We start from the raw sequence: 22,353 nt of genomic DNA, 5'->3' as shown, positions 1-22,353 counted from the left end.
GAATCTTGAATATAGATGGTGATATTAAGACATATGTAGAATGTCAAGAGATAAAATGGATATTCATTCTTGCAGCCATTAAAGAGAATAGTTTGAATGGTAATGTCCCCTTAAAGCCATCCCTAAGATCTAGGGCTTTAAAACATTAATTGATATCAATTAGTGCCTGAATGTCTCTTTTTAAGGGCTATAATTCATTGTTGGTACTAGATCTGATGAGGCAACATCTTGTTGTGAAAACGCTCATCTTTTTGTGTTTGTTTTAATAAAGTGTTTCCACCAGATACTGTTTTCTTGTTTTAATCATGTCTAAAAATCAGTTTGACTTATTCATGTCTAATTAATAGTGGAGGTGAATTAAGGAGTAATAGCAAGGGTGAGGTTTAAAGTAAAACAAATGAGCATTAATCTTCCCAGCCATCAAAGTTCCTGGGAAAGAGTCCAGAAAATAAGGTTATTATAAGACGTATATTGAAGAAAAAAATCAAGAACTTTATGGAATTTGCAGAGAATTAAAACAATACATTGAAAATTAAATTAATGGAGCACATGTTCATGTGCCTTAGCCTAGATATCCATGGCAGAAAGAATATTGCCTAGTTTTCCAGGGAACACACAGTTGATGGCATTCAGATGTGTTCCAACACATACACGGTTGATATTCACCCTGACTCCGAAAGGTCTCCAAACAGCCCTCTTGCTGGGTAGGGAATCATTGGAGAATTTGCAGAGAGAGAGAGCGATATAAGTCTACAACAATGGAATAGATACTAATCATAGGTAAGGCTAAGGCAGAGTACATAATCATAAAAAAATGCATTAAACAAACTATCTGTGTGAGTTCAGATAAACTCTCCCACAAAATGATATTCCAATTTTCTTTGAATGGAAATCTCAGTATCAGACATTTAAACCGGAGAATTTAGTTGACTCCATAGTACAGTTTTCAGAATACCTTAAGCCAGTTATGGGAACAAGTAACATAATTCACCTGATGACCCAAGGTATCTCACTGGAATAATGGTCACAAAAAAAACTTTTCATTTAGGCAGGGCACTCCTATATATGCCATGAAAAGTATTTACTAGATTATTTCAACAGACCTGCCAGATATCAGTAGTTACAGTAGATTCTACATCCAAGGATTATTATTAATGGAATCAGAGACACCAGATTTCTGCACTTGCTGCAATCATGTCAACTTATTATCCATGCTTCAGAGGTAAAGTGCATTGGTCAAGGTGGAAAGACACCAGTACATAATTTACCATCGTAGGGTTCAAAGATGATATCAAGTGCTTGATCTTGGCAATACTTTTCAGCTGGAAATGTGAAGTCTTGAAAACAGCTCCCAACTTATCTTTCAGTGACAGTCTTTTATCAAAACTAACAGCCATAAATGAAAAAAAAAAAACCTCCCATCTGCCTATCTAGTCCATCCTCTAAAAATAAGGAGGAAAGGAGCTTGTAATACATGGATGGCGGCATTTACCAGCATCAACTCTGTGCAGAGCTCACTGTATCTACTAAAGAATGGTATCCAAGCAGTCTTCAAAAAAGTAAATATCTGTGGCAGACCACGAGTTTTGTGGTATAACTGAATGTCATCTGTATAATATGGAAATAACACAACTCCCACTTGTACAAGCCCAAAACTGACAGAATATACACTTCTAACATTCATGTTGCCAAGGCTAAGTCCCGAGGAACCCAAAAGATAGCATGTGGCTACTGGAAGAATTCATTTCATAGACCACGTGCTGAATCTGACTTGAGAGTTATGAGACAAACCAGTTGAGTACAGAGGAAGGACACATGCAGACAAAGTTTTTCTAACCTAATGAGTCATTGATTCTTTTCCCAATGGTAAGCTGTGTTTCGGTAGCTGATTTTTTTTAGCTTTATAAATATATTTTTGATAAGAATGAATACCAAATTTCATTAAATTTTCACACAGATGTTAATAATCATGGTGAGTGCAAATTGTATGAAGTGACAGGTTCTGAGTGAAAATTTTTCTACCAATCAGCAATAGCCGGTGCTTTCTTATTCAGTTAGTAGAAAGAAGCAGTTTGTTGGAACCACCAATGAAAACTATTGAGGAGTAAGTGTTTAGTTCAAAAGCACAACTGTCCTCAATCAGTTCCAGCTTAGACTTTTGTTCATTTCATATGAAAAGCAAGGCAGGAGGGCCAGTTCACAAAATGACACATTATGCCAGTGTTATAGCTCTATGAGTTCTGAAACAGGCTGGATGGAAAGTCATTCACAACCTCAATATGACAAATAACAACACAAATGGAGGAGTCATGTCTCCTGATGAATTTTCATCTTTCTTCTTTGATACCAATAGTAGAAAAATATTTTTGCAAATTACTTGACATGTCTTCCTCCCTCTTAAACATTCAGCTGCAAGTTTTTTTTTTCTTGTATGCCCTTAGCCCTCATACCTGCCAGCTATCAAGCTTCCTTACAGTCAGAGTCTGGCACATTCATTCTTTAATGGTCAGGATCCACCCAGATCCTTTAGAATAAGAGGTAAAACACAAAAAACACTGAAATACAAGGGAGAGAGATGAAGCATTACAGTTTTTTTAGCGTGATAATTTAATAGCTGCTTTCATCATATAGATGACTTCTTCAGAATAAATACATTCACAAACTATTACATTTAAATATATCAGCTGAACCAATCACATTAAAATGCAATTAAATATTTAATTAATAGATCAATCACTTAAAGAAAAATAACCAAAATCAGTCCTTATAAAAACACTATAAAACCTATAAAAATCACTGGAAAATAGAAACAGTATTATACTTTCTTAACTTTAAGCCTTGTATTAAAAAAAAAAAAAACACAATATTTATAACTTCATTTAAACCAGGGTGTTTGTCAGCCCTAAATCTCAGCTGCCAAAGTGTCTCCTTACCCTCTAACCTATTCTTATAGTCTCCACCCCTCATATCAAGAGGTACCTGTTCAAGAAGAGAAAAAAATGTATAACTGTTACAATATCTGGAAGTGAATGTATTAAACAGTTGAAAAAAGATTTCTCCACTTGTAGTAAAAGCAGATAAGGGATGGGGATTTATGCTTACAGTTGATTATAACTTAACTGTATTGCAAATATTGTCTCTTGCATTTTTCTAAGAATGACTTACCAAATATGAGTTTCTATGACCATGATATAATACTTTGCTAAATTTGATACAGAATGTAACTGTAGGGTGAAAGTTTTAGTTACTCTAAAGTTGTACATTTTCAGTTTCATCAGTGAACATTTAGCTAATTACTTTATTTTACTCTCACCTGAGGCTTGGGACAGTTTCTCAGAACCTCAATGTCTGTAAAAAAATGATAGACCACCTCTATGACTAACTGTAGCAGCTGCTTGTTGTAGAACAGAGCCTTCAGAAATTTGCATTGACTAAATGGCAAAGGAAGCCATACAAATCTAAGTCATAAGCTAGAGACTCAATGGACTTTAGATAGAATTAAAGATGTAATGATTGATGAGCAATAATTACCAGTTACAACTGATTTTAAGGCTTTGAATTCTATCATTTTTCATGAATTTGATATAAAATGGTTGGTTATATGTTGCAAAGAGGTGAGAATATTTTATTGATACTGTTAAGTTGAGTCCAAGTTTTCATGGCTGCAAGGGCTTTTGTACTCCAAGACTGTCTGCCCACTGCAGCTTTATTTTCTTGTAAATTCATATTCATAGTATTGTCTGACAAGCTTCCCAATGAAAATCTGATGGACTTGAGATTGCCTCAGAGAAGAGTAGTCAATAAATCTTTAGAAACATTGGAAGATCACACACAAAACTCTCTTAACAGCATTGTATAGGGGAAATTCTAGAAGATGGGGCAATCAGAGAAATCTGGACCAGCATTCTTAGACTTCCACATCAGTCACTGATAATAAGAAAGCTGATTATTATTGCAAAAATGGTAAGCCTGGTACGTGATATATTTCATGTCACAGAATATCAACAGTGTTCTCCAACACCACAATCCAAAAGCAGGAATATTCTGGCACCAAATTTACTTATGGCCCAGCTGCCATAAATTTGTTCAATTAATGGGAAAACCATAGCTTTTGACTAATTTAACTGATTCTTAAATATATGCCAAGAAAATAGAAGTAAAAAAATTGTGAAATATAGAATGTTTTCTGAATACTGAAGTGAACCGGGGTGATATTATATAGCATAGAAAATAACCCCTGGAAGCAACTTACTACTACAGACTGGGTTAAGTTAATTCTGAGTTGATGCAAGGTAGCCCCACCCCCTCCCGCTGGAGTTATTAAACTGTGTGTCATAACATAAACTCATGCAGCAAATGCATTCAAGATGACAAAGGATTTTAAACTATGAAGATGACTTGTTTTCCTTTATTTATCTTTTAACACTCACAGTAATGACAGTCTAATGCATTTGATGAGATTAACACTGCAACAGCATTCAGATGATGACAGTCTCTGAATCACATGGGCTTGTTTGGCTGAAACCAGATGGACTTTCTTTCTAAGTATAATAAAATGACTGTCGTAAAACAACAAAAACAATAAAATAACATTAAAATTGTTTCTTGTGGTTCCCATCACTATTGTGGTAAACATTTCTAGTGTCTGATTCATATTAACCTTCACAGATCAAACCTTGCACCACAAATAAATTGCCCTTCACAAACCACGCTAATATGCTATAATGCTTACTGCACTGAAATACTTCCTGTGAGTGAATCTGTTATCATTTGCATAATTCAAGTAGACGGCGTAATGCATAATTTCCGCAATGCAGACTTTATCCTAGTGTCATGACCACAAGAAACTCACTAAGTGGTTTAACTTCTTAAATATTTATGTTGTTTCTTGCTGCATCATAATGTTATTCAGGCAAATATTTGTGACAGTGTCAGTACCGCAACTGGTAGCACACACTCTTTTGATGCAGAAGGTGTGGGTTCTATTCCCACACCAGGTAGATTGATTGCTGACATTGCAGTGGGATGCTACACTCCTGAATTTCCCATTTTTCAGATGAGATGTTAAACTAAGGCCCCATCAGCTTGTGTTGGGGTAGCTGAGTTGGTTGTAAAAAATCCCACTTACCTATCAAAAAGAAAAGTGTCAAGCTCCCCAGTGCCCTGGCCAAATTTCTCCAGTAGTGTAAATACCATCTAGGGTCTCATCTGAAAAGAGGCTAGTAGCCTAGTGGGACTAACATGCTATCAAATGATGGATGGATAAATAAATAAATTAAATGTTTATCGCCAACACATGCAACATGATACTGAAGGTACTATTAAAATCTAATACACATTCTGCATAAATATATGTCTTATTTCTAAGTCTGCTACATCCACATACCACTCAGCAAAATTAAACTTCCAATGTTTATATTTATATCTTACAATCCGGAATTAATGACTAAAACTGTTTGCTTTTCAGGGTGTTTTAAACCAAATGTGCGTGTGTGTTTGCATGCATGTGTATATTTCCTTGCATGCATGTATGTGATTGAGCTGCATTCTACTGCACAGTGACAAACACACATAGTATGGTTAAGGCCACAAATATGTCTATCTGCTATTACTATATACCACAGGTAATTGTTACATCATAATCAAAAATGAGAAATGGCAGAATGTATTGTCTGTAAATGGCATCTGTTTAGAATGTCTAGAGATTGGTAATTTCCTTTTCACTGTGAAATTTGCTAATTTGCTATACTGTATATATATATATATATATATATATATATATATATATATATATATATATATATATATATATATATATATATATATATATATATATATATATATATATATATATATATATATATATATATCCATAAGACCACTTAATTGAATATAACTGTGACTGATTTAAGTGAGCAGCCAACATAGTAAATTCTGATGAAGCGCATTTCATTACAAGGAGAAATTTTAGGTTATCAAATTACAGGTAATAAAATACTTCCTAGTTTTATCTTGTAAAGATCAGTGTTGTATTGCTAGTTCAATAATCACCACTGTAAACCAGAATGGAAAATGATGCATACAATGCTCTTGGAATATTACATCACAAAATGCCTTTTATGTCTGAATTCTACCCCTTTCCCCTGTCAGCAAAATTCATTAGCACTGCATCTGAGCTGTGTAACTGATAGCTGTCTGTTAGAACATCAGTTTTACAAGTATGTGCGTGTCTACTTTTATGAGGTATATGACACCTGTGTGATTTTTTATTTCGGTGTACTTGAGTCAAACAAAAGAAAAGACATTGTCTTGCTGTCTTTTTTTGTTTGGCAAGTGCTTCTTGTCAAAAGAATCACGTGACTGCAAGTTCAAAGTTCATGCCCCATTTGAATAATCAAATGAACCCAGTTTATATAATTTCAGAAACATGGAATGCAGGATGTATGATACTTTAATATGTTTCTAATAAATTGTTTATCCCTTCTGCAGTGTAGTAATTCTTCCCAGTCAGCTGCATACAGCAAGCTTCAGTTTTAACAGTATATATTTGTAAGATAGTGGCTTATGACTGAGTTTCTGATGTATTTGAGATGGATGCCAAAAAATTCACCTCAAGATTGAAACTCGAGATGTGAACCTCGGGATCCATATCAAGTACATATAATTGGTTATGATCGGTGACACCCAATCATAACACTTTATAGTGCATGGAGTTTTATCTACACCATGTACTACTAGTTAGAAAAAAAAAGCTCAAAGTATTTTACCAGCTTTGCCAGCCAATAAAGAACTTAATGGCTGCTGTCCCATAGATAGCAAGTAACTATTATTACAGGAAAAAGTCAGGGACAAATATTAAATTCTGTTCTAACTCAGCTATGTTAATTGTAGAGTGATGCATATAAACTTTCAGAGAAAGAGAAATATGAAGCAAGTACTCAGGGACACTTGAGAGTAAAGAAATATCCCTTCTGTGAGACTGGAACATAATAGCGCTTAGGGTCTGTGTAACAATTGTTGCACACCTCTGAAATGGTTGGATCTCACTACAGATATGCTTTACAGGTTGGATTTTTTTTCAAATTTTGAAGCATAATCTTGATGTTCCATTCACTGCAAGTGCTTTAAGTACTTTGTAAATACTGAGGGGAAGGTAATCCAGCTTTAACCTTTTTTTGTTTTCAGTCAATCTGTTATATTCTAACTTTAAGCTTTTCAATCTAGTGAGCTTCTGTGAATTCTCCCATAAATTGCCACAGTGCCACATACCTGAGAAGAAGGTATGTGATGTCCTTAAAGGGGTTATTGTGACTATTAAATGAACTGTGCTTTTCTTATGGAATAATACTTTGGAAAGTGTACGCCATCTTGCAGATTCTCAGCATAACTGTTACTATTTACTGTCGTACCTCTCAACCTGTTAAAGAAAGAAATCTGGATTAAGCCTAAAATAATTGGGGGTCAAATGCCCAAAAACAGGGACAGATTTTAAATATTGCTTTTATAACCTTAGAAGGTTTCTAGAATATCAGGGTTTATATCAGCATGTTTTTTCCTGAAGGATATGAAGTCTGAAACTCAAATATATATACCATTAGTTAGTGGATTTAATCATTGGTAATTTGACAGAAGACCACACATTTTATGGTGAACAGGCCAAAAATATGATGCAAAAATCTGTATAGTGTACAAAAATCTGGACAGTTGAGAGGTATGTTTACTGTTGTTTTGTAATCTAGTTGCAACATGTAGTAGCTTATACTAGAGTTAACATATTATATACCATTCTGAATAAGTAAAAAAATTACTTGGGCAATAACATTTTGTAAAGTAGTCTGTTTAAAAGTTCCCAGTTGGTGATATGCAATGTTATAGTTATGCATTAAGAAAAAATAATGTCCTGTTGTGAGGCTAGTAAAGTTAATAATTGTCATATTGGTTGATATCAGCTTACATTTCAAAAAAAAAAAAAATACTAGCATGTTGCCATGTTTGCTGCTGTGTCTTTCAACATTTAGTAAGGATTTTCCAGTATATAATTTAAACATATTTATATATTTACTATTTATCTGTGTGTGTGTGTGTGTGTGTGTGTGTGTGTATATATATATATATATATATATATTTATATATGTTACACACACACATATATAGATAATAAATGTATGTACATAACGTTATGCATAAATGGCAATAATGCTGAAGTTAAAAGGTTTTTTTAAGGAAGGACGAGGTTGTTTATATTTTAGGTGGATTTTTGATACTAACTTGCACAGCTCTCAACTTTCCAGATTTTTGTAGAATGTCCAGATTCTTGACTCATATTTTTGGTCAGTTTCTCATAAATTTGTAGTTTTCTGGCAAACCACTGGAAAATCATTGGGTCTAAAGTCAGAAAATAATGGCAGACATTTGATTTTCACACTTTATATCCTTCATAAAACTCATGCTAATGCAAAACCTTTTATTATATCAAATTTCCACGTTTGTAAGAATAATATTTAAATAAGAGTAATATTTAAAAAGTGTCCCTGCTTTTGGGTCCTTGCCCCCCCCCCACATTATTTGTGGTTTTGTCCATATTTCTTGTTCTAAGAGGTTGACAGATATGAAGTATTGCTAAAGTTTGTTTTATAGTTTTGCTGTTTGGTTGAAAAATGATTACCAGTGTGATGCTCTCTCTGTGTACCAACTGTTAATGCTATTATTAGGGATATTTCTCCATTTTGTCAGTTAGTGCAAGCATGGAATTGGCATATTTAAGTCTGGGGGTGGGTGAATTGTTCCATTGTTCCCCACATGGTCGGAGTAGGACTCTTGCTCTCTGCAGAATAACGTTGATTTTTTGTTTGTTTGTTTTGAGAGTGAGTGTGTGTTTGTGTGTGTGTGTGTGTGTGTGTGTGTGTGTGTGTGTGTGTGTGTGTGTGTGTGTGTGTGTGTTTTGCCAGACTGCTTTATTTCATTAGAACACAAAACAGATATACATACTATATAATCCTCAAGCAGGATGCACTGTTTTTTTAACACCATTTCTTAAGAATGCTACTAAAATACATGTTTTAGATGTATTTAGCTTATTTTTAATTTGGCCTTTTTTGCTCAGTACTTAACCAGAAAGCACTCCTGAAAAAGGAAACTTTTATTAGTAGGCCGACTCGAATTGGACAGTTGTTTACAGTGGACTTACAAAGTTAACAGATGTCTTGAAAAAAAAAAGTTTTGCACATTTTAATTTTTTGTAACAGGAAGGGCGACAACACAAAAATGACTTGTTAAATCCTGTTCTGCTAGAAGCTGACATTACAAAAAATAAACAATGACTGGTGAAGGTAGGCTTACCCACTGATAAAGTGCTGCAGTTACTATTTCAAGGTGCATACATTTGGGAGTGACGATACATATTTTGTGTGAGTCTACCAGCTGCATCTCCGTTATGGATACGAGCCTTGATAAGGTAAGCTTTCATGTAAAATCAGTGCTATTTTACAGTTTGCTTTCATCTTCATACATTAAGACATATGTAGAAAATGTTCAAAAAATCCATCTTGCAAAAAGATGCTTAAGTTGCTAATTCTACTTATAATATATTAAGCATTTTACAATGTTTTATACAAGATAGCCAAACTAATGATTGACTTTGTGTTTTCATGTGTGTGTAAAAGGGAAATGGGAAAGCTGGCTTATTTCTACATAACCAGTAAAATCCCAAGAGCTCAATCTAAATCTTGTTGATTAATTGACTGGTTGTGAAAAAAAGGTATATGAAATACAAAGTACATTACAAACCTTAAAAAACAGGTAGAATCATTATTTTTTGACACCTGTATTAGAAGGAATGATTTTAAGCTGGTTGTTGGATACATTATGTCTGCCTTTTATTTGTTACAGTTATTAAAAGGTATTGCAATACCTCGAATGAGAACTGGAAATAAAGACATGGGATCAACTGAAGGAGATGTCCTAGAAAGTGGAGACTGTGATGATGAAGATGAATGTGGTGGTTCTGGGAATGGTGGATTTAAGATCCAGCAACAGCCCTGGTTCTCTTCAGGTGACAATTTAAACAGATTTAATTGCATATATACTGAATGAGTGCCTGCATTACACTCAGTGCCAAATAATTGCTAGACCATTACTTACTGTTTCTTAAAATTATGCTGATTTGACAAGAAAGCACAATACAAAAAGTAGCAGTAGACGGAATTGAATCAAACACCGTATAAACTGTGAACATGCCTAGCAAATATATAATGATGTGGTTGATGTACTCCTTTAAACAAGCAGTACCCCTGAAAGACACAATATTGGTACATATGGAAAAATATACAAGTTTTAAAACTGTCGTAATGTGCTTTGCTGTATCAGTAGAATAGTATGAAAGTTATAGCTTGTCTTTCTCATTCAAAACTCATTTAGACCATTATAGGCTGTATAATGCCCTAGTTTAAGGTATAGCTTAACCTAGCATTCTAACCATCACCTTTTATATGTACCCCAATATGGGTCAGCCACAGGGATTGATGTTAGTGCAGGATGAAAATGCCAGCAAGGATAACAGGGCTGCTTAGCTAGGCTAGTAGAATCTATAGACTCTGAATTTATATACCCACTGCATGGCACACTGCTGGGCTGCTTAACTAACCTAGTAGAATCTATAGATTCTGAATGTATATGCCCACTGCATGGCACACTGCTGGGCTGCTTAACTAGGCTAGTAGAATCTATAGATTCTGAATTTATATACTGCTGTGCTGCTTAACTAAGCTAGTAGAATCTATAGATTCTGAATTTATATACCCACTGCATGGCACACTGCTGGGCTGCTTAACTAGGCTAGTAGAATCTATAGATTCTGAATTTATATATCCACTGCATGGCACACTGCTGAGCTGCTTAACTAGGCTAGTAGAATCTATAGATTCTGAATTTATATATCCACTGCACGGCACACTGCTGGGCTGCTTAACTAGGCTAGTAGAATCTATAGATTCTGAATTTATATACCCACTGCATGGCACACTGCTGGGCTGCTTAACTAGACTAGTAGAATCTATAAACTCTGAATGTATATACCTACTGCATACCACACTGCTGGGCTGCTTAACTAGACTAGTAGAATCTATAAACTCTGAATGTATATACCTACTGCATAGCACACTGCTGGGCTGCTTAACTAAGCTAGTAGAATCTATAGACTCTGAATTTATATACCTACTGCATAGCACACTGCTGGGCTGCTTAGCTAGGCTAGTAGAATCTATAGATTCTGAATGTATATACCCACTGCATAGCACACTGCCGAGACTAAATTTCAGGTTATGCATCTTCTTCTGATGGTAGCCATACAGAACAAAAAGCAAAGTTATGCATGTAGAATATATAATATAAAGATGCAGTAAAATGGTGTTAGGAGTGGAAGGGTGGGATTTTGTTAAAAGACTCCAACAGTATAGTACGCACACCTTGGAAGAAAGAAGAAAGATATGACATTGGCACTCTGCATTGTGAAAAGACAGGTAGCTGAAATGAAGCTGAAGAAGGAAAAATGAAAGGAAGGCAGTTTAAAACATTTCAAGTGCATATTTATTTCCAGACTGTGCTCCAAAAAGATAATTTTGCTGGTTCAGTTGCAGAGAATCTAGTACTGGTGATCTGAAATGGACTAGCAAATTGTTCCTTGCATGGCACTGTGTGTGTGTGTGTGTGTGTGTGTGTGTGTGTGTGTGTGTGTGTGGTGATCCATCATGTGACACCATTTTTTTTGAGGAAGGGTATATGTTTCAGCTGCACCTGAAGCAACCTCCAGTGGATCCTAAAAGATGAGATTCCCATGGATATCCCCATAATTGTACGTTCATTGGGGATTTGCAATGAGGTTCTCGTATTAAGATTTCACCTGAAACTCTAGTTATTGTGCATGCTCTGAGTCCCATTTTTGCTTTGGATTAGAAATGAGCAGGAATTAAAGTGCACTTATTTTACAGAGTCACTGATAAGTTAATGTAACTGATGGAGTGGTGACAGCTGTGAAGCAGAATATGCATAAACCCTAAAAAAATAAATAAATGTATCAAAACAGAGCACCAGTGACTTTAAATAATTGTACAAGTACTTGCTTTTATATCCACAGCTAATTAATTCTCTGACCTTGATGCTGTTCAAATGATCTGTCAAACTAGGATAGATGAGACTTGCTTAAAGCTGTATAACTGTAGCACACTTTTAGGTAGATAGCAGTTAGAAGAGTTTGGATTATTATCAGTTCATGATATGTTTCAGAGAGCAGTTGAAGAGATGACTGTTGGTCTAGAAGGTATTGTCACTGTAACTGATAGTCTTCTATTCTGGGATCCAATTAAGAAAGTAAGATTTATATTTCATTAAACTGGTACATTGAGTTAAAAAAATTAACATTAAACAAGAGGAAATGTCAAATCTGTGTAGCTTTCTTAAGTAGAATTGTGTTTTGACTTTGAATTGTTTCAAACCAGATCCTGATAAAACAAGACAAATGTAGATATACAAAAGTAAAAGTCTTATGATTAAGATGTTTCTTATGTGATTCCATGGTATGTTGTAGTATCTGTCCTAATTAATTCCATATAAGCTATAATGGTGCCTCATAGGAAGCTACTAGTATATATCATGATGTTACTTAACTTTAGTTAGTGGAACAGGATAGAAGCTTTGAAATGCATAAAATGTTAATTCCCAAAGATACTTAATTGTAATTCTGTAATGTGGTACAGTCTGACACTCTGCAAGTAGATGCCAGCCAACAATTATATGGTATACATTTGTTGCTCTGATGTGAGAATATAGATAGCTCAAACTGCAACTGCTGTGGAATTAGATGGCAGGTCATGTTAAAGTATAGTTAAGAAATCTCTTCATAGCACTCTACTAAGATTATAAAGAATGTTAATGGAGAAAATGTCATTGAGAAATGTGTGCAAGTTCTTTGGAGCATCTATTGCTGGTGCCCTCTATTGAAGCTAGAAGAGCTTAGATACAGATTGAAGGAAGACGTTGGCTGTATTTGAATACTTGCACTGCATTTGAATTGTTTCTAGTGCTGTTTTAGATACTTTTCTGTAACAAAAAAAAAATCTAAGCTTGTTTCCTGCCGTTCCTGTAACAAATCTAGTACAGATACAGATTTGCTGTATCCAGGACTGTTTGTAAGCTTCTGAGCCCCCCAAGCCTTTCTGTGTTGGAGAGAAGCCTTCAAGCTTATCAGTGGCAGTGGTAAGCACTAGATAGCCTATCTACCACAAGAGGAGTGACTTCTGGCCCAGAAATTGTAGTTTATTGGCTGTGTGGACAGTTTTTCTATCTCTTTCAACTTCCTGGTTTAAAAGTCCACATTTGGGCTTCTTTCCTCACTTTCCTATACCTAGAGTAGTCCAGATACAGATTTGCTGTATCCAGGACTGTTTCTAAGCTTTTGAGCGGTACTAAAAAGTCTGATCTTCAATTTATGCCTTAGATCTGCTAGTTATCTCCTCTCCTGCACTTTTACTAGCTTATTAGTCTAGCACTTTACCAGACTTCTTGTAGCAATTATTGTAGCACAGAAAAGTGCTACCAGCACTAAACATTCTACAAGGAAACAGCTCCAATACTTATTATTAATGCCCACCCCTCCAGACATGTCTAAAGGTCATTTCCTTGTGCTTTGTCCTATTAACCTGGTGAACTTGGACATCCTGAGGCAATGAAGCAACTGTCTCATGTACACCAACAACCCTCTCCTCGTACCTCCCAACACTCAGACTTGCGAGAGATGCGCTTATATATTTAAAATGGAAGCCACTCAGTCTCCAGCCAAGATCGGAATAGCTGGTCAAGAGGAAAAGGGCAACACTTGCACCACACCACATGGAACACAAAGCCCTCCAGATAGCTGTCTGTTAGAAGGACTGCCTTCACATAAAAACAGAAATCACACACCCACCTTCACAGAGGCTCTCAATAAAAATCTACCCAAACAGCAGAGGCTTCCAAGGCAGAAATGCACTTGACCAACACAACACTAATCATGAGACACACAACTCTCCTAAATAGTGTGCCACTCAACCATAGCCCCTAAGGCAAAAGAGCATGCCCAACACACTAGTCATAGGTGACTCGATGGTGAGGCACTCTGATATTCCACTCACTAGGTAGAATAAGGAAACAGTAACAGCTGCCTGTCAGGTGCCAGGATCAGCCACATAATGCATGCACTCAGGTCCCTCAGCAACAGGTACAAATATGACTCTGCCATTGTACATGTGGGTGTGAATGACCTGAGACGTACCTCCCTGGACTACACGAAAAGAGACATGGAAGAGCTCTCGGATTATTATGTAGCCCAGGTAAACTACTCATATACCAATAGACTTGTCCAACATTTCCTGGAATTCATTAATTCCAATGCCCTGGACCAGCTCATTCTTACTCCCACTAGAAGGAGCAACATCCTTGACCTGGTCATTACTAACATGGAAAACCGTTGCTCTACATCAATAGTCAACTCCTCCCTGGTTAGCTCCGATAACAAACTAATCACCTTGGAAAATCCACATCCCTCCCACCACCACCCCCTACAAAGGAGACCACCATGAAAAACTTCTCCAAAGCTAACTTTGGGCTTCTAAAAACAGAGGTGGCTAACTTCATGGCACCCATGCAAATAGAGAATAGTTGCATGACTGCCAAATCATACACCAATGCACTCTACGAACACAAACACAAATGCATGGATCTCGCCATACCCAATATAACAAAGAAGCTCTCCTCCAAAAAAAGGAAGTCACTCTGGTGGTCCCCTGCTGTAAGCAATCTCTACAACAGAAGAAAGAAACTGATGTGGAATAAGTTGAAGTCCCAAGACTGGAAAAACTCCCTTATCAGCCTCAAAAAAAAGCTGAGATCCCTCATCAAATCTTCTAAAGCTAGCTATGAAAACATAATTGCAGATAGTAAAGACAACCACAGGGCCTTCTATAGTTATGTAAAGAATCTCCATGGCATTACCCAGATTTGCTCTGAGCTACTGAACAATGGTGCCTCCTATATGCCAACAGATATTGCCAATATACAGGCCGACAGAATCAGTGCCTTTACCCCCCCCCCAAGGACCGATCACAATACCAGTAGATTGCCAGGCACCCAGTATTATTGCTGCACAGGTTAAAACAGTGCTGTCCAAGGCCATGAATACAGCTTCTATGGGACCTGACAATATCCCTGGCTGTGTTCTACATGAACTACGGAGTGAATTGTCACCACACCTGTCTGCACTGTTCAGACCCAGCCTCATCTCAGGCTTTGTCCCTACTGAATGGCACACTGCTACAGTCATCCCTCTCCACAAAGAAGGAGCAACTACAGACCCTGGGAACTATTGCCCCATTAGCTTGATGAGTCTGATTTGCAAAGATATGGAACGCATCATCATGGACCTAATAAACAAGGATATAGGAATCTCCAAACTCTGAATCCCACATATTTTGGTTTTGTGAAGGGTAGATCATGCCTGCTTAACCTGGTCAACTTCTTTGAGTCAGTCACTAGAGCTGTGGATGAGGGCAAGGTGGTTCATACAGCCTACCTAGATCTGGCCAATGCCTTTGATACCATTCCCCACTCAGAAATCATACAAAAACTCACTAAGCTAGGCATCAACCACTATATCACTAGGTGGGTTGCAAATTGGCTCACAGATAGAACCCACAGTGTGAAAGCAGCTGAGTTCAAGTCAGATTGCCAACCAGTCTTGAGTAGAGTCCCACAGGGTTTGTTCCTGGGTCCTCTCCTGTTTGGTATCTACTTCTCTGAAGTCCACGAAGGGACTCTGGCTGACAAAGTTCGCAGATGATTGCAAGTTGGGAGCTATTATTAACTCTCCAAATGATGTTGACATCCTGCAGAAAGTCCTCACTGACACCAGCAACTGGTGTCAGAACCATGGCCTTAAGCTCAATGCCAAAAAATGTGTCATCATCCCCTTTGGGAAAAACTCGGTTCCCATGAATTACCACATCGATAGTAGTCCACTGAACACAGAAAGCGTTATAAGAGATCTGGGAACACAGGTTGACAGCAAGCTCTCTTTTGACCACCACATTGCCACTGTGGTCAGAAAGTCCTTCTATGTGGCACATCTCATTACTAAGGGTTTTGCATCCAAGGAGAAAGAGGTTATTGTCTCCCTCTACTCTTCCCTCATTAGGCCAGTCATCGAGTAGAATGCCCCATTTGGCATGAATCTCAGTAGACACCTGCAAAAACTGGAGAGGCCACAAAAGTACCTCACAAAGATGATCCTAGGCCTTAAACCTTTGTCCTGTATGGACAGACTCAAAAAACTCCAACTATTCTGTCTCCTATCGCCTACTTAAAGGCAATTTCTGCTTGACTTACAAAGCCATGTCTCACCCAGCTTTGTTAGAAATGCTACATCTAAAAAAAATGACAATCCCTCCGCACCACATGGTCCAAAGACTTCAACCTCATTACCACAATCAACAGAACATGCTGGAGGGGCATGTTCATAACCAAGAGACTGCCCATACATGTCAAACAGAGCACCTCACAATCTTGATGAGTGGATGGGAAATCGATAATTCACCCCGGGGATAACTCCAGTGACTCTACTCAACAGAGGCACTAGGAACTAATGTTGGTTGGCACGATGCCAGGGTAATCCTATGGGCTAGGCTTGTAAAGGCTCCAGGGCTATTAGCCTAGTACATACCTATGACATATAAGAAGGAAGGAATGATAAGACACTTAAATCAGTACATCTAAATACTTTTACTTCTTGTATTATAATAAACTTTACTTGCATAAAGGACTTAATGTGTGGTGCTGAGAAAATCCTCACTCTAGCTTAACTACTTGAAGCTATGTTTTTTTTTTAATATGAACTACATTTACACTCCCTTCCACTCTACTTCTTGTAAAACTAGGAGCACCCCAACGTTAAATCCTAGGACCCCTACTTTTCACTATATTTACAAATAATCTTCACAAAGCTGCCACTCTAGAAAACCTGGTAAAATACACTGATGAGTCCACCTTAATCTGCTCTGCCCCCACCCTCCAACAACTTCAAATCAAGAACCAAGAAGCCTTTACATCCATTGAAACCTGGGTAACAAACTTCCAGCTAATACTAAATCCTAAAGATACTCAACTTATGCTCTTTCATCTTTCCAAAGCAGCAGCACCTACTCCCCCATTCTCTGTTTCTGCATCAGATAATACCCCTATCTCCCTGTCACACAAACCAAATTACTAGGGGTCATTATAGACAATAATATGAAATTTGGCAAACACATAGCTCATACAATAACCAAAATCAACAAAAAACTAGGTACTCTTTACAGATGTAAAAACTTCCTAACCAGCAACAGTAAAATTACCCTAGCTCATACCCATCTTCTCTCTACCTTACCATATGCTTCTTCTATCCTAATTAATCTAAACAAGAGGGATTTAAACAAGCTATCAGTATGCTACAGTAAAATAGCAAAATTCGCCACAAACTCCTCCTACCATACCCACCACTGTCAAGCCCTAAAACAGCTTTCCTGGCTGGAATTTCCAAACACCTTAGCTCTAAACCAACTTGTTGTAGCTCACCAATTACTGTACCAACCTGAAAAAAAACTCCAGCCTTACAAGACCTTATCACCCTCTACTCCTGTAACCGAGAACCTAGATGAACTAACAAGGCACGAATCGCAATCTCCAAACGTCATTACAGCTCTGGTGACTCCCTGTATTCTAGCAACATTGGCAAGACTTGGAACTCCCTACCACTACAAATTAGGGTACAACTTAACAAAACCATCTTCAAAAAGAACCTATTTCCCACCTAAACAACTCCTGGACTTGCAACTGCCTATCACCTGGCTGACATTTTCTAACACCTTTCTCCTACCCACTATCCAACCTCTTCTTTAAGACTCTCAGAGATGCACTTAATGTATTATCACATATTACTTACCAACTCACCACTGCATACTCCCCACTGTCTCATTTATACCCACTAACTCTCCCCTAGACTAAGTTGAAAACCTTTCCCTTAAAATGTTAATGAACCTCATATGAGCTTGTCTATATTCTCCTCCTTTTTAGTTTTTCCTTTCTTGTCTTATCTTCACTAAATCTTCAAGATTATCTCTACTAAGCATATTGTATGAGCAACAATCATATGTTACTACCTGCTATACTTTTAATTGTTTGTCTAAACCATTATGCTTATGTAAATATCTTATGCAATCACATGTTGTTATCTGTTATATTTTTATAACTGAATGTGTAAACCACAATGCTCATGTAAATATCTTATGTTAGCAATTGTTCTAGAGCTTTTCTCCCTGGGCCTCCACTGAAAAACAGACAGCTCTGTCCAGTCGGACCTCCCTAGTAAACAAATGTAAAACAAAAATAAATAAATAAATACATTTATTTGTTGAGATTTGTTGACCGGGAAAGTCCATTGGGTCAGATATAACCCATTTTCAGTGGAGAACTGGGGAGAAAAAATCTAGTAACAAATTAAAATTACTACAAGAAACTAAACAAAAATATTATACAACAAAATAAGATTTACAGTAATAAGGAACCACAACTAAAACAATTATTATACAACAGGATAAAATTTAAAGTAATAAAAAACATACAAGTGTAGATAACATTTCTTGAAAACTTTTTTTTATTAACTTTTCATAAGATCATAAAATTTCTACATCGTTTATACAATTTACATATAACACATAACAATAATAAACAAAACTATATACAATGCCCATAACATTAATCTGCTTTGCTTAGAATTATTACATTTTATCTAGTAACTTTTTAAGCTGCATCCAGGATAATTTCTTATGCATTATTCTTGTTCTTGAAGCAAGAGTTAGAAGTTCTCTATTACATACAGTCTTGGCCAATAATATAAACTCAGAGAATGATATGATTCTTTTGCTTTTCCGGTTTGAAGTTATGTTTTTCCTTGCTATTGCCAGAAGAGACCAAAGAAGATGCACTTGTGTTTTTGGTATATATTCTGGTATTGGGGTGTTAAACAATAATAGTACATCTGTTATTATACACTTATCTGTCCACAATGCCTTTGTAAAATCTCAAAATTCCTGCCAGAAAGGAGTAACCATTCTGCATTCAAGGAACATATGTATCCAATCTGCACATACGTTCTCATCACATCTCCAACAATTATGACTAGTTGTATTTGGTATTGTAGCTATTTTCTGTGGAGTGAAGTAACTTCTGTTTATAAATTTCCATGTAAAAGTTTTCCAATAGGGAGATGATGGTGTGTGTTTAATTGACCTGAGTATTAATAATTTATCATTTTCAGAAAATTTTAATTTATTTGTTTTCTCTATATAGCTCCATAAAGAATCTTCAGGTTGTTTTAAGTCTGTTCTTAGTGTCTTGTATATCTTAGATATCGAAAATCCCATGCTATAGTGCATTGAATTTAACTCGCATAAAAGAGAGATTATTTTAGGCTGCACTAAAATGTTAGTCACATGGTTCCTTTTAAATTAATTTATTAGATGTTCTCTGTAGGTTTGAATATTTAACCAGTTATTTTGATTTATGTTATACCTGGCTATAAGACTGTTTGTATCATGAATTTTATTTGTGCCTAGGAATTGATGACAATAATTTAGTCCATTGCTTTTCATTTCCATTATTTTCTATATATAAAAGAATCTAGACATCTCGCTGTGAGTGCTATTGGAAACATTAATATTGAGAAATGTCTTGCCATATAATTTCTGTTTATTATTCTCTTAAAATTGTTTATAGGTTCATAGGTTCATACTAAGCTATCTGCCCTAGGGCATTTATAAGCCTAGCCAGAGTGTGTTTGGCTTTTGCCACCCATTTTAAATTAATTTTGCTATGCCTTTTTTGAGGTTAGTATACTGTGCCTCTGTCTAACAGTGACACAGAAGTGATACCTGGGGTAAACCTACGATCTCCCATCCACTCATCAAGATTCCTCTTGAAGAGAATCAATGAGGGACTCTGCCTAACCTGGACTGGGATTTTATTCCAGAGTGAGGGGAGCCTCTGAGTTATGAATCTGTCCCTCCAGCATGTCCTATTTATTTCAGTGCTGAGGTTCAAGTCTCTCGAGCATGTAGCTCGATGGGATTTGGATTTTCTGAGGTGCAGCATGTCCATTAATTTCGGGTTGGACATGGCTTTATACATCAGGCACAGATCGCCTCTGAGCAGGCGGAATGCCACTGAGTAGAGCTGGAGTTTCTTTAACCGGGAAGCATATGGCATCTGTTTGAGCCCTTTGATCCTCTTGGTGAGGTACTTTTGGGGTCTTTCCAGTTGCTGCATAAATAATACAACATGGTAGTTTCTCATGTTTATTTTCTTTATATACTAAGTCTTTTACTACTAAAAATATTTTATTATTTTCTGTAAATATATTGTTTATTGCTTCATCTGTATTCAGTAATAAAATATTTGTGTGCAACTTTTTCCAGTTTGTATATTTGCTGCTTAACCACTGGCTTATAATATGGATTATAACTGATTCAGTATAAAGCTCTAAATCTGGGAATGCAATTCCACCTTTTTCCCATTCTCTATAGTGCTAATCATATCTTATTCTTAGCTTTTGTGTGGACCATCGAAATTTAATTAGAAGTGAGTTAAGTTGCTTTAGTATTTTTTTAGGAGGGCTGATAATTATGGTTTGAATAAGAAACAGAAATTTTGGAAGAATACACATTTTTATTAATGTTAACTTCTCTTCAAAAGTAAAAACATGTTATTCCATTTATTTAGGTATTTTTTAATCGTATATAATACATTTTTATAATTTACTTGTATGGTTTCTATCCAACTTGGTTTTGTATGTATTCCTAGGTATTTAAGAAAGTTATTTTCCCAACTAAAATTGCTGTGCTATCTCCATTCCGCATTCATTTTTCATTCAATAACAATGTTTCAGTTTTATTGCTATTAAAGTTTAGACCTGAAATTTTCTCAAATTGCCATATAGCTTCTGTAATGTATTTATTGAGGAATCCAGATTTCCTATAGTTAATACAATATCATCTGCAAATAACTGTATTTTGGAGGCATAATTTAAATTAACAACAAAACTACTTATGTTATTGTTATTTCTTATGTAATTTGCAAATGGTTCCACCGATAATGCAAATAATGGAGGTGACAAAGGGCAACCTTGCTTAGTTCCTTTTAGTATTTGAATTTTTTAGATAAAAAGGCTCCAATTTTAATATACAATAAGGAGTCCTTGTATAGGCTATTTATTAATACTATGAAATTTGTAGAGAAATTAAATGTTTCTAGAACTTTAAATAAGTATGACCAGGATAAAGAATCAAATGCCTTCTCTATATCTAGACTAATAATTGACAGTTCTTTTTTTCCCTTGTTTGCAACATCTATTAAAGTTAGAAGTCTGATGACATTGTCCTGAACTTTCCTATTCAGAATGAAACCTGTTTGATCATCTGTTATTATTTTAGGGGTAAATTGGTTCAGTCTTTTTGCAAGTATTGAGGTAAAAATTTTATAATCTACATTTAGCAATGATATAGGTCCTTATAATGTTACTAATTTAGGGTGTTTATCTTGCTTTAGAATGGGGGATATTATAGCATACTTCCATGATGGAAAGATTTTTTTATTTTTTCTGAATTCCTCAAAGCTGCCACTAGAAATTTTAAGGTGTCCTCTGGAAATAATTTATAGATTTCCACAATAATTCTATCTAGTCCTGGAGCCTTGTTGTTTTTAAGATTTTGAATGCATTATTTAATTTCTTTTAATGAAATTGGTTTGAGCAAATTGCTGTTTTGTTCCTTTTTTACTTTTTTTATTAATATTTTCATTCAAAAAGTTACTTTTAAGTGCATTCTTATCAGGATCTATATTAGTGCTATTTACCTTTTCATAGTGTGCTCTGAAAACCTCCAAAATTTCTGTGTGTTCTGTTACATGTCTTAATTTAGTTCTTGTATTATCTGTAATTTCTTTTATGTGGTTAATACTTGCTAAATGTTTCGCTTTGACTGCCAGCCTGTGTAGGTTTTTTGGATTCTCTGAATAGGATTGGATTTTAAACTTCTCTAAATTTATTGCTACTTTATGATTTACAATTTCTGTATACTTTGCATTTAATGTGTTTAGTTCAGAATTAGTTTTTAAATCATTGCTATTTAAATTCTTTCTTATTGTGCTGATTTTTGATTGTATTTGTATTAATTCATTTTCCCATTGTTTTCTTTTATTTAGATACCAATTTTTGATTTTACAGTATAAATAGTATTTGAA

At 35.8% G+C, this 22,353-nt stretch overlaps 1 protein-coding gene across 1 annotated transcript in view; it reads left to right on the top strand.

Moving 5' to 3' along the window:
• The window catches only part of GPC3 (glypican 3), a 2,117,595-nt gene that overhangs the window by 1,592,953 nt on the left and 502,289 nt on the right, over nucleotides 1-22,353 (top strand). Inside the window, exon 5 of the mRNA XM_044057511.1 lies at nucleotides 9,889-10,051. Within this exon, the coding sequence (XP_043913446.1) occupies nucleotides 9,889-10,051 (163 nt within the window). The remainder of the gene's footprint in view (nucleotides 1-9,888; nucleotides 10,052-22,353) is intronic.

This window comes from Protopterus annectens, chromosome 15.part0 (genome assembly GCF_019279795.1).
Source record: "Protopterus annectens isolate FY-2018-M chromosome 15.part0, PAN1.0, whole genome shotgun sequence".
Classification (NCBI taxonomy): Eukaryota; Metazoa; Chordata; order Ceratodontiformes; family Protopteridae; genus Protopterus; species Protopterus annectens.
This window is presented reverse-complemented; position numbering and strand designations above follow the sequence as displayed.